Source organism: Sus scrofa, chromosome 16, assembly GCF_054392235.1.
Source record: "Sus scrofa isolate SSC_HxYL_T2T_F1_AM1 chromosome 16, Sscrofa_HxYL_maternal_Yorkshire_Landrace_v2.0, whole genome shotgun sequence".
Lineage (NCBI taxonomy): Eukaryota > Metazoa > Chordata > Mammalia > Artiodactyla > Suidae > Sus > Sus scrofa.
In genome coordinates this window covers 46,942,328-46,955,428 of record NC_139398.1, presented here as the reverse complement: position 1 = coordinate 46,955,428, position 13,101 = coordinate 46,942,328, and the positions used below count along the sequence as shown (strand labels likewise).

Sequence of the window (13,101 nt, the reverse complement as noted above, 5' to 3'; positions counted from 1 at the left end):
TGTGAGATACAAATAACTCTGATCAATAACAGCAGCTCAATATCTAAAGGTGACTCTGGGCTCCCCCCAATCCTTAGAAGATCACTTCCCCTAAGACACAATTTCTCACATCTTAGGAAGCAGAAATCTTGAATCTCTAGGAAAAGTATCCTTTCTAGTATATTTAAATAAAGTTCTCATTCTGTTCAGGGAGGTAGGGAAGAAATACAGTGCCTTCACTTTCAACACAGCAATTAATTCTAATATAAATGGTAGACATGGTTCTAAATTTCCAACCTAAGACATTAGATACTAAAGATTAGATTTTCATATTCTTTATATCAACTTAAAGAAATGCACCAAATTTTTAAAAACCAAAGTTTGCTACATAGTCATTACAGAAACAATTATTACACTGACCAGAATTGCTGGCGGTGCCTCATGTCCAGATACTTCTACAAGAATAGTATCATATTTGTCAAAGTTTATGCCTGTCTGATAATGTGCAAAGATGGAGTCCTCATCCTCAGGGGGAGGAGGTGGTATGTAGGTTACTTTTGGTCCTTCGAATTTAAATAAAAAAGAATTTACAAGGACTAGAATAAGAGAGAAAACAAACACTGACAAATTCAAATTTTAAATAATATAGAAATTCCCAATGTTTACCATTAAAGTTTTCACTTCAAATTTTAAAAAGTTAATTATTTTTAAATATTCTACATTTGTAAACATAATATACATTCATGTGAATCACACAAAAATTAAGATACCTTGAATGTCACCACTTTCTCCTCCTTCAGCTTCTGACTTCCAAGAATCTTAAAAGGAATTACAACCAAAAAAAAAAGATAAATGTTTTTAAAAATCTAGGGGTAAAAGAATACTCACTATAAAAATCAAATACTTTATCTAAATTAAAACTTACTCTTTCCAGAGCCTGTAATTACTTCTTCATTTAGACCTTTGTAACCACCTATTAGAGAAATCCATAGTGACAGTAAGTCAAGATATAAGGCTGTGCACCTCTTTCTTTTCATCACTTGTTGTCAAAAAGATTGTTCTAAAAATGGACAGACATCCGTAAAGTCCCTTCATAAAAATAATACTTGAGACAATTAAGATAAACAGAATCCTGAACATTTTAAGGTACCTTAGCATGCAAAATGCTGATTTTATGCATATTATACTGTTATAACATTATTATTTTTTGTTTGTTACGTCTCTTTCTTAATTCCTCCATTCCTCATCAAAGAAATATATTTTCTAAAAGGAGCTAAAAATCCATGTGTGTTGGCATGTCACCACTACAACCCACAGGTTCTATGATTTGCTGGGATTCAGAATACTGCCATAACCATGGCTGTGGCTTATTACATAAAGGATAGGTTGCAAAATCAGCAAAGGAAAAAGGTGTATGGGGAAAAGTCCAGAGAAAACCAAGCATAAGCCTCCAAGAGTCTCTTCCAATGGTGTCACAAAGGACAAGCTGTGACGACACACTGGAAATGTTGTTTAGCAGAGAAGCCCATTAGAGATTGAGAATCCAGGGTTTTTATGAGGGGCTGATAATGTAGGCACCTTCTGACTGGCATATATCAAACCTGCAGACTCCCAGAGGAAAAGCAGGTATCAGCATAAACCATGTTGCTATACAAACAGTTCAGGCACAGTGAGGTGCTCTTATACCAATTAGAGTGGTGAGAACCCTCCCCAAATTCAAGTTCCCAGATGCCAGGCAAGGGCCAACCTTGGAAGACTTTCAAAGAACAGCAGTCAGGTCTGTCATGTTAACTCTTTTCTATACACTACTATTCTGAGTTTTAGATAAGTACCCATTTATTGTGCCACTTTCAGGTACTAGCACAAAAAAATAAGGATTGCATTAGATTTGAAAAGCCAGCTGAATATAGCATTTTTACATGTAAGTGCTCTAATCTTTGTATCGTGTATGTCCACAGGTCTTGAAATCCTTTTTCAAATAAGATGTGAACATTTGTAGAAAATATGGTTTAGCCATTAATAATTTCCCCCTTAATGAAGAAATCACGAATCCAAGGGAGAGAGCAGGGAAAGGCAATTCAAAGGAGTTGCCACTGTGAATACTCTCAGACTAATAATAATGATCACTGAAAAATTTCCAGAGATATCAAACAAGCTTTATTGTTTCACTAGTCTGGTAAACATATTAACATTTATGACATTTAAATATTTATAATAGAAAATTTTTTCATAGTATAAAATCATCTATACTGAACTTTATTTCCTATACCAAACCAAATAACCACCTTGTAAGAAAGAACATTATTTTAATATAATAAGGATTTGTACAGATAGATTACATCTCAATCTTTAACATTTGCATGTTATTTTCCATTTATGACTATAGGATTTATTAAAATTATTTGTTAATGAATTTTAGGTGATTTTGAGTTTTATTATAAATGAAGCTTCAGTGAACACTCTTTTATATATATTGAAAAAATGCATCTATAGTATATAATTCCTACAGTTGAACTGCTGGATTAAAGAGTATTAAATAACTCTCCAAACTGGCTGTGCAAATATATACTCCTCAAAGTGTATAAAAGCAGCAATAGGTTAAGGTTTGACATAAAGGCTACCTTTAACATTAAAAAATTAAACTTGGACTACAATAATTTTAAGCGTTTATAGATGGACCAAATAAGAACTTACCTCAGGAATGTAAATTGGTACAACCACCATAGAAAACAGCATGGAGGTGATATAGAAAAACTAAATATAGAAACTAATGTATGATCTAGCTATCCCACTAAATATAGAACTAACGTATGATCTAGCTATCCCACTTCCGAGCATATATCCAAACAATACTATAATTCAAAAAGACATATGTACCAGAGTTCCCCTCGTGGCTCAGCAGTTAATGAACCTGAATGGCATCCATGAGGAAGCAGGTTCAATCCCTGGCCTTGCTCAGTGGGTTAAGAATCCAGGTTGCCGTGAGCTGTGGTGTAGGTAGCAGATACAGCTCAGATCCTATGGTGCTGTGGCATAGGCTGGCAGCTACAGCTCTGATTCAACCCCTAGCATGGGAACCTCCATATGCCACAGGTGTGGCCCTAAAAAGCTGAAATATACATGCACCCCTATGTTCCTTGCAGCACTATTCACAATAGCCAAGACATGGAAACAACCAAAATGTCCACAGATGAATGGATTAAGAAGATGTGGTGCATATATATAATGAAATACCACTCAGCCATAAAAAGAATGAAACAATGTCATTTGCAGCAACATGGATGCAACTAAAGATTCATAGACCATGTGAAGCAAGTCAGAAAGAAAGGACAAATACCATATTATATCACTTATATGTAGAATCTAAAATATGGTACAAATGAACCTATCTACAAAACAGAAAGAGACTCACAGACATGGAGAAGAGACTTATGGTTGCCAAGGGGTAGGAGGGAAGGGAGTGGGATGGACTGGGATTTTTGGGTTAAGAGATGCAAACTATTATATTTAGAATGTGGAGGTGGGCGGAGGGATGGACTAGAAGTTTGGGACTGGCATATGTACACTGAGCTACATGGAATGATTGGTCAATGGGGACTGGCTGTATAGCACAGAGACCTCTACCCAATATTCTGTAACAATCTATATGGGGAAAGAATCTAAAAGAAAATGGATGTGTGTACATGTATGACTGAATCACTTTGTTGTACAGCAGAAATCACAACACTGTAAGTCAACTATACCTCAGTAAAACTTTTTTAAAAATGAAGAAAAAAAAAAAACAACATAGAATGGATAAGCAATGAAGTCCTACTATAGAGCACCGGGAACTATATCCAATCTTCCGATCTCTTGGGAAAGACCATGATGGAAGACAATTTAAGAAAAGCAATGTATATATATGTATGATTAGGTCACTTTGCTGTGCAGCAGAAATTGGCACAATATTGTAAATCAACTATACTTTTAGAAAATAAATAATTTTTTAAAAAAATCACTTAAAAAACCAAACAAGGAGTTCCCATTGTGGCTCAGTGGTTAAGGAATCCAACTAGGAACCATGAGGTTGCGTCTTTGATCCCTGGCCTTGCTCAGTGGGTTAAGGATCCAGTGTTGCCGTGAGCTGTGGTATAGGTCACAGACACGGCTCGGATCCAGCGTTGCTGTGGCTCCAGTGTAGACTGGCAGCTACAGCTCTGATTGGACCCCTAGCTTGGGAACCTCCATATGCCATGGGGGTGGCCCTAGAAAAGACAAAAAATAATAATAATAATAAAATAAAATAGATAAAAAAATAAAAAACAACAACAACAACAACAAAAAACAAGCAAAGTCAATAAAAGGCCAAGCTCATAAATACAGAGAGACTGGTGGTTGCCAGAGTAAGGGGTAAGGAACGATAAAAATGGGTAAATTTTAATTTTTTTTTAGTTTAAACAACATGAATAATTTTTTTTAAAGGTTAAAAAAAAGTAAGAACTCACCTCGTCCACTTCCACTACCACTTCTGCTTTGGTAAGTGTCACCATTACCTGTGAGGCGTTGTTTTACAGAATATTTAGAAAAAATGTAGGATCCTCCTCAAACACATAAACCATACAGCTATCTGTATTCAAATACTGAGTCATTACTCAGGATTATTGGTTCCTTAATCAACCCATCTCTTATTTCTATACCTTTTTCTCACCTGAACATTTTGTTTAAAGACCTCGTTTTTTTAGGGCAGTTTTAGAATCACAGCAAAATTTAAGGGGAAAGTACAGCGATTTCCCATATACCCCCTGTACTCACACCTGCATAGCCTTCCCATTATCAACATCCCCCATCAGAGAGGTACATTTGTTACAATGGATGAACCTGTGCTGACACATCACAATCACCCAAAGTCCATCATTTATATTATAGTTCACTCCTGGAATTGTATATTCTTTTTGTATGGACAAATATGTAATGGCATATATTCACCATTACAGTATCATACAAAATAATTTCACTGCCCTAAAAATCCTCCATGCTCTTCCCCCTAAGCACACTGGTTTTTTTTTTTTTCATCCTTCTTCATATAGTTTTTGCCCTTTCCAGAATGTCATATAGTTCTAATTACATGGTATGTAGCCTTTTCATATTGGTTTCTTTCACTTAGTAATGTGCATTTAAGGTTCCTCTATGTCTTTTCATGGCTTAAGCACTCATTTCTTTGTAGTAGCAGATGGGTTTTTTTGTTTCTTTGCATTTTAGGGCCACATGTGCAGCATATGGAAGTTCCCAGGCTATAGGGGTCGAAACTGAGCTGCAGCTGCCGACCCTACACCACTGCCACAGCAACACAGGACCGGAGCCAGGTTTGTGACCTACACCACAGCTCATGGCAACGCCGGATCCTTAACCCACCAAGCAAGGCCAGGAATCAAACCTGCATCCTCAGGGATACTAGTTGGGTTCATTACTGCTGAGCCACAATGGGAACTCCAGAACCACAGTTTATTTAACCACATTTGAACACTTTTTCCCCTTTCTACTCAAAACCCCTAACTCAGAATTCTTTTTTTAAACCAGAATTCTTTTTTTAAACCACTGCAAACTTCATTTTCCTTCTTCTCAATTAAAAGTACATTTATATTCCAAACAAATAAGAGAGCAAAAATAATTCACAGTGAACAAATTTTATAAGACAAAACTGTTCATATGTTTTTGCCTACAAATTTAAAAAGCAGAGAAAGTCATGAGCCAATTTAATATATCTTAAAAATATATATCAGGTTTACTAATCCTAGAGCTAAAAGCATATATTAATGATTAATATTCAGTAATAAATTCAATTTCTCACCTGCACCACTTAATGCTGATCTTCTAGAACCAAAAAAGCCACCAGTACGATGGGTCCCCTCATCTTGTTCATATTCGCTATCTAGATTACAGATAATAAAATTAGACTGTTACTTTTAAGAAACTTTTAACTCATGTCATAAAGGGGAAAAAAAATCAATTTGTGGTGCCTGAAGTGAAAAAAACTCAGGATAAAATGATTTAAATTTAAGAGAAATAGCAGTATTTTTATAAATATCACAAATAAATTTCTCCACAAATTATTTCCTTCAATACAAACTACTTGCTTAAATTTTTTATTTAATGAAATTATTTTATACAAGTAGTTTGGGTCAATACTTTGCCAAAATATGATATAAGCAAAAGTTAAGTCACCTCTGAAAAGCAGTACTGTTATTGCCCCCAGAAACTTCACATTACACCATCTCATTGCTTATTCACCAGAATAGCATCCCCTTGCTCCCACGGCTGCCAAATCAAACTGTATCAGTGCTGAACAGCAACCCTCCACATCTTTTTTTTTTTTTTTTTTTTTTTTTTTTGTATTTTTAGGGCCACATCCAAAGCATACGGAAGTTCCCCAGAGAGGGGTTGAATTGGAGCTGCAGCTGCCAGCCTATACCACAGCCACAGCAATGTGTGATCTGAGCCATGTCTGTGACCTACACTACAGCTCATAGCAACATAGGCTCCTTAACCCACTGAGCAAGTACAGGGATCAAACCCACATCCTCATGGATACTAGTTGGGTTCATTACTGCTGAGCCACAACAAGAACTCCTCTCTTTACCTTTTTGAAAGTAAAAATTCACTAATCTGCTACACATCTATGAAAACATATGAATTTATGTCTTAGCTTCCACTATTCTGTCCTCCTCTGTTAAGAGACTCATGAAATCCAACAGTGATTTCAGAAGACAATACCTTAGCACCAAGGAATGATGACTGGAAGAATTCAGGTAGAAAGCCACATAGGTGACAGAAGGTATAATGGGAGACAGATCCATGAAGAAGCCCACCTATTTATAAGGTTTAGTGCATCATTATCAAAGCACTAAAATGCTTCATGGTCTCTAATTTTAAAGAAGTAGGTCATACAAAATTCTAGAAAGATTCGTACATTCCCACTTAATCAGAAAGGAATTACATGTGTCTAAAAAATAATATTTTATACAATGTAAGTGATTATGTACCAGCCACTATGCTAAAGTTGTTCTCATATAATCATAACAACCTTATATAATAGATATTATTTTTTATCATTTTTTTCTTAATAAACAAAGTATACCATTTGCAATCCACTACTAACTTGGACTTCCTAGACCAAATCGTCCACGGCAACCTCGGAAACTACCTCTTCCACCTCTTCTGGACGACACTGAGGCTTCTGAATCATTTCCATCTTGAAAGCCTATAATATTAAAACATACACACAAGAACAACACAAAACAACAAAGAAGTCTTGTGGACATGATGGCCAAGTTAATTTAAGCCTTGCATAATGCAATGACTTTAAATATTTTAAGGCATTAACAGATAGTTACAAGAAAGAAACGCCACATTTGACCCATACATGTTGAACTTTACTAGTATAAATAGATATAGCTGCAATTTAAAAAAAAAAAAAAACACTGCTTACTTAGGGAATGAAAACTAAAAATGACTAAAAGGAGAACATGACACTTGTAAAACACTGAAAGTTGCCACAACTGCACTATCATCAGGATTTCCACAATCCAGAGAAAGATTATCGAGGCTTATATTTATCTCCTCTAGGGAATAGTAAACATCTTACTTAAAGCACAGACATGGAGGTACATACAAAGTCTGATTTCCTGTTATGAACAATGCATTTTTAATTCAACTGAATACCAAAAAAAATCAGGAGAAACAGTTCGAGTAAAATTTGATCCTACCTAGGACAGAATAAGATCAAGTCAAAACCAAAATGACAAGTCGGCAGGAAACAGAAAACCTAGTATTACTTAGTTTATGAACCTGTAACAATTCACACCTAAAGAAACTGATAAAGGTAAAAAGGTAAAAATATTATACTCCCTGATACTGGATTATATATATATATATATATACATATATATATATATATATGCACACTTAAATATATAAATATAAAATATATACATATAGGCACACTTAAAGCCTGTTTATAAAATGGAGCAGAACTAATTCAAAGCAGAATCATAGTCTTGCATCTATTACCTAAACTTTACAGAGTACTCTTCAAACTAAGAACAATCTATTTTCAATACACTCACTTTTGTATTCAAAATTATTCCTGCCTCTTTATCTTTTAGGAAAGCTTATCAGGGTTTATCTTTTTCAAGAAACAGTTTATCTTTTTGTTCCTTCTTTCAGTAAAAAATTACTTTTGTGTGTGTGTGTACAAATAAAAATATTATAAATAATAATAAAAATAATTATAAATAAAAATAATAAAAAATAATAAATAATAAAAAAAGAAAAAGAAAAACCCACAGCTAACATCATTCTCAATGGTGAAAAACTGACATTTCCACTAAAATCAGGAAGAAGACAAGGATGTCCACTTTCACTACTATTATTCAACATAGTTTTGAAAGTACTAGCCATGGTAATCAGAGAAAAAAAAATAAAAGGAATTCAAATTGGAAAAGAAGAAGTAAACTAAAACTGTTTGCAGATGACATGATACTATACCTAGGAAACTCTAAAGATAGCACCAGAAAACTGTTAGAACTCTTCAATGAATTTGGCAAAGTTACGACTACAAAATTAATACACAGAAATCAATTGCATTTCTATATACTAACAATGAAAGATCAGAAAGAGAAATCAGAGAAACCATCCCATTTACCATCAGATCAAAAAGAATAAAATACCTAGGAATAAACCTACCTAAAGAGACAAAAGATATATACTCTGAAAACTGTAAGACACTGATGAAAGAAATCAAAGACCACACAAACAAATGGAAAGATATGCCATGCTCTTGGATTGGAAGAATCAATACTGTTGAGATGACTATACTACCTAAGGCAATCTACAGGGTCAGTGCAATCTCTATCAGATTACCAAGGGCATTCTTTACAGATCTAGAACAGAACATTTAAAAATTTGTATGGAAACAAAAGAGACCCCAGATAGCCAAAGCAACATTGAAAAAGAAAAATGAGAATGAAGGAATAAAGCTTCCTGACTTAATACTACAAAGCTATAGTTATCAAAACAATATGGTACTGGCACAAAAACATAAATACAGAATAATGGTACAGGATAGAAAACCCAGAAATAAACCCAAGCACCTACGGTCAATTAATCTATGACAAAGGAGGCAAGAACATATGGTGGAAGAAAGACAGTCTCTTCAATAAATGGTGCTGGGAAAACTAAAAAGCTACATGTAAAAGAATGAAAATAGGACACTAACACCATACACAAAAATAAACTCAAAATGGACTAAAGACCTAAATATAGGGCTAGATACTATAAAACTCCTAGAGGAAAACATAGGCAGAACACATTTTGACATAAATCATAGCAACATCTTATTTGATCCACCTCCTAGAATAATGTCAATAAAGACACAAATAAACCAATGGGACCTAATTAAATTCAAAAGCTTTTGCACAGCAAAGGAAATTATTAAAAAATTGAAAAGACAACCCTAGGATGGAAGAAAATCTTTGCAAACAAAGCAACAGACAAAGGCCTATATCCAAAACATACAAACAACTCATACAACTCAACAACAAAAAAAACAACCCAATTGAAAAATGTGCAGAACACCTAAACAGACAATTCTCCAAAGAAGGCATATGGATGACCAGTAGGCACATGAAAAAATGTTCAACATCACTAATTATTAGAGAAATGCAAATCAAAACCACAATGAGGTACCACTGCACACCAGTCACAGAATGGCCACTGGATAAGTCTACAAATAACAAATGCTGGAGAGGGTGTGGAAAAAAGGGAACCCTCTTACACTGTTGAAGAGAATGTAAATTGGTACAATCACTATGGAAAACACTGTGGAGGGACCTCAGAAAACTAAATATGGAACTACCATATGATCCAGCAATACCATTGCTGGGCATATATCCAGACAAAACTTTCACTGAAAAAAGATACATGCACCCCTATGTTCATCACAGCACTATTCACAATAGCCAAGACATGGAAACAACCTAAATATCCATTGACAGATGAATGGGTTAAGAAGATGTGGTACATGTATACACTGGAATACTACTCATCCATAAAAAAGATAAACTAATGCCATTTGAAGCGACATGGATGGAACTAAAGACTCTCATACTGAGTGAAATAAGCCAGAAAGAAAAAGACACCATAAGATGTCACTTATTTGTGGAATCTAAAATATGGCAAAGATGATCCTATCTACAAAATAGAAACAAATCACAGCCAAGGAGAGCAGACTTGTGGTTCCCCAGGGAGGGGGAGGGGAGAAGGGGGGAGGGAGTGGAATGCATGAGCAGTTCAGGGTTTGGGGATGTGAACTGCTATATTTGAAATGGATGGGCAATGGGGTCCTACTGTACAGCACAGGGAACTATGTGTGATTGGGTCATTTTGCTATCCACAGAAATTGCAGAAACATTGTAAATCAACTATAATTAAAAAAAGAAAAGAGGAGTTCCCGTCGTGGCGCAGTGGTTAACGAATCCGACTAGGAACCATGAGGTTGCGGGTTCGATCCTTGCCCTTGCTCAGTGGGTTCACGATCCGGCGTTGCCGTGAGCTGTGGTGTAGGTTGCAGACGCGGCTCGGATCCCGCGTTGCTGTGGCTCTGGCGTAGGCTGGTGGCTACAGCTCCGATTCAACCCCTAGCCTGGGAACCTCCATATGCCGTGGGAGCGGCCCAAGAAATAGCAACAATAACAACAACAACAAAAAAAAAAAAAAAGAAAAAAAAAGAAAAGAAAAAGATAAAATGTTTCCAATACAATAATACCTCTGCAGTCTATGTCTGTCTTTGCCGTTTCCTTCCTTCCCCCCATGAACCTCCTCCCACCTAAATATCCTGACTTGTTTTTCATTTCCTTGCTCTTATTTTAAATTTACTATATACATATATTTATACAACACACTGTCTTGAGCTTTATATAATAGAATCATACAGAACATACTTCTTTTATATACCTTTGTTTTCACTGATGTGTGAAACTACATCTTTCACTTTTACTGCTGAATAAACATTGTTTCTATTTCATTTTTGTATTATCTTTTTTACTTCCTTCTATTAAGTTTTCTTCACTCTTTTTCAATTACTTAAGTTGAACACTTGGCTCATCATCTTTTCTCATGGGTGAATGTAAGACTATGAAATTTCCTCTAAAAGCTAGCTGCTTTAACTGTAACCTGTAGGTTTTTTGTTTGCTTTTTATGTTTTGGACAGTTCTTGTTAAGTTTATGCCTGTGAGTCTTTTATGTTATTCTACTGTTTCACATCAAGACTTTAAATGGGAACTCTTTTACATATCCTCTAAATTTGTATGGAAAGCTGTTAATTTCTGTATGCAAATTTCACAAGTTGACACGACACCTCATGAAATTTTCAGTGGTTCATAATCCATGACTCCTTCTGGATTTCACAAATACACAACCAAATTATATGTTGTACCTTATTTTTAAGTTCTTATGTTTTCAATAGCTTTTTCCTATCTGACTGCATTGGCCTTCCATAAAACATTAAGTAGAAATGGAGATGATGGATATAGCAGGCACTGATGATGTCCCCTTGAATCCCTTTCATCAGGCCAGTGCACTGTCTCCAGTTGCTGGTGACTCACATTTGTCTACTGCTTTGGAGAACAGACCTCAACCAATGGGAATGGCCTGGTAGGTGGTGCCCATTGTAAGGGGCAGCCTAGAGCCACAAGACACATGCAATTAATAAATTTTGATATTCTCTGATTTTACTGTAATTCAGTTCTAAATATTTCATTATTTCTATATAAATTATTATTCATAAACTGAGAAATTCAGTTCCCAAAGCACAAGGGTTAGGATCTTGTTATTGATTTCTACTTTTATTGTACTTTAACAAGAGGGCACAGCCTATGATACAAATTCTGTGATAATTTTGGGATTTCCTTTTGGTCTTAATAGATGTTCAAATTGTGTATATTTTCCACATGCTGGAAAATAATGTATAATTTGTAATCTGGGGGTATATTATTTCAAAAAGAACTATTAAATCAAGCTTAGTAACTGGTATTCAAATTTTCTTTACTCATTTAACTTATTTCTAGCCAGCTCAGTCTGTATGAGGGAAAAATTATTTAAAACTTAATGGTGATTAATGGATTAAGAAGGATTTGCAAATTTTTTCCTTATGTTCTTTTTGCTTTATATATTTCAAGAATATGCTATTAAGAGTCAAACCATGTTCAGAACTAGAATGTATTCCCAGTGAACATGCCTTTTATCATTAAGCAATTCTTTTTTTTTAATTTTAATTGTTATTTCCCCAATTTTTTTCCTACTGTACAGCACAGTGACCCAGTTACACATACATGTATACATTCTTTTTTCTCACATTCTCATGCTCCATCATAAGTGACTAGACATAGTTCCCAGTGCTACACAGCAGGTTCTCATTGCTAATCCCTTCTGAAGGCAATAATCTGCATCTATTAACCCCAAATTCCCAATCCATCCTGCTCCCTCCCCCTCGGCAACCACAAGTCTATTCTCAAGTCCATAATTTTCTTTTCTTTAGAAAGGTTCATTTGTGCCATAATATTAGATTTCAGATATAAGTGATATCATATGGTATTTGTCTTTTTCTAACTTCACTCAGTATGAGAGTCTCTAGTTCCATCCATGTTGCTGCAAATGGCATTGTTTTGTTCTTTTTCATGACTGAGTAGTGTTCTGTTGTGTATATATACCACATCCTCCTAATAAAATCATCTGCCAATGGACATTTGGATTGTTTCCATGTCTTAGCTATTGTGAATAGTGCTGCAATGAACATACGGGTGCATGTGTCTTTTTTAAGGAAAGTTCTGTCTGGATATATACCCAAGATGGGATTGCTGAGTAATATGGTAGTTCTATGTAGAGATTTCTAAGGTACTCCCATACTGTTCTCCATAGTGGCTGTACCAGCTTACATTCCCACCAACACTGCAGGAGGGTTCCCTTTTCTCCATACCACCTCCAGCATTTGCTATTTGTGGACTTATTAATGATGGCCATTCTGATTGGTGTGAGGTGGTATCTCATGGTAGTTTTGATAAGTAATTATTTCTTCATGCCTAATATGTC

The 13,101-nt window shown here is 35.2% G+C and overlaps 1 protein-coding gene across 4 annotated transcripts in view; it reads right to left on the bottom strand.

Annotated features, from left to right (window-relative positions):
- Positions 1–13,101, bottom strand: part of DDX4 (DEAD-box helicase 4) — a 102,258-nt gene that overhangs the window by 22,749 nt on the left and 66,408 nt on the right. For all 4 annotated transcript variants that reach the window (XM_021076578.2, XM_021076579.2, XM_085001623.1 and 1 more), the window contains 6 exon segments: positions 7,115–7,216; positions 5,807–5,887; positions 4,464–4,511; positions 905–952; positions 750–797; positions 400–542 (listed from right to left, as the gene is read on the bottom strand). In XM_021076578.2, coding sequence (XP_020932237.1) covers positions 400–542; positions 750–797; positions 905–952; positions 4,464–4,511; positions 5,807–5,887; positions 7,115–7,216 — 470 coding nt within the window.